General features: G+C 45.7%; 1 protein-coding gene across 1 annotated transcript in view; it reads left to right on the forward strand.

Moving 5' to 3' along the window:
- The first annotated feature begins 479 nt into the window (after positions 1 to 479).
- The window catches only part of prtga (protogenin homolog a (Gallus gallus)), a 25,714-nt gene continuing 25,462 nt past the window's right edge, over positions 480 to 731 (forward strand). Inside the window, exon 1 of the mRNA XM_060071455.1 lies at positions 480 to 643. Within this exon, the coding sequence (XP_059927438.1) occupies positions 577 to 643 (67 nt within the window). The 5' untranslated portion in view covers positions 480 to 576. The remainder of the gene's footprint in view (positions 644 to 731) is intronic.

Raw genomic sequence — 731 nt, forward strand, 5'->3', positions numbered from 1 at the left:
AGGGAGAGACACACCATCTTACAGACTTAAAAGACTTCTCAGGGGATAAAATACATTCAGCGTCAACATCGTGGCCAAAATAAACCTTCTTTATGGTGGTTGATAACGTCAAAGATGATACAGTTGAGCCTCTATGAGTACAGCACCACATTGAGTGTGTGAGTCTTCACAGGTATACTGGAATGATTAACTACACAAAATACGGTTTAACTTGAATGGAAAAACTGTCTTCCTAATTGTTTGGACTGAGGTCTCTCTCTCCTAGAGATGGGTCCTCAACAGAGTCTCAAAACACACTGTGCAGTCTATTCATTTTAATAAGATTGGATGTCTGGCAATAGTTTGGTGATCATAAGCTCTTATAACTGTAACTGATGGGTCGAGTGGATAGCGAGTTCCGATAGCCGACGCCAGGGGGCGCTGGCCGCGCCTCGCTCCCCGGTCCGAGCGTCGGTCCTCTGCATGAGGCGAAGCGTTGCCGGCGGTCAGAAGCGCTCAGTCGAGTTCAGGATCCGCACGCAGGTCATCCTCAGCAGAGGGCTTTACACGTTTAGCATGCAAGGACAATACTCTTAAATGGCGCCTGTCAAAAGGAAACTATACGACCGCTTGCTCCTTTTCTCGGTTTACCTCCAAATCTCAGGTAAGGAAGATTTTAATACATTTGCAAAAGGAAAAGGTTTGAAGTTTCCATCATTAAGTACCCTAGCCAAAACTAAAGAGACACTTGG

Source organism: Gadus macrocephalus, chromosome 14 (assembly GCF_031168955.1).
Source record: "Gadus macrocephalus chromosome 14, ASM3116895v1".
Taxonomy (NCBI): Eukaryota; Metazoa; Chordata; class Actinopteri; order Gadiformes; family Gadidae; genus Gadus; species Gadus macrocephalus.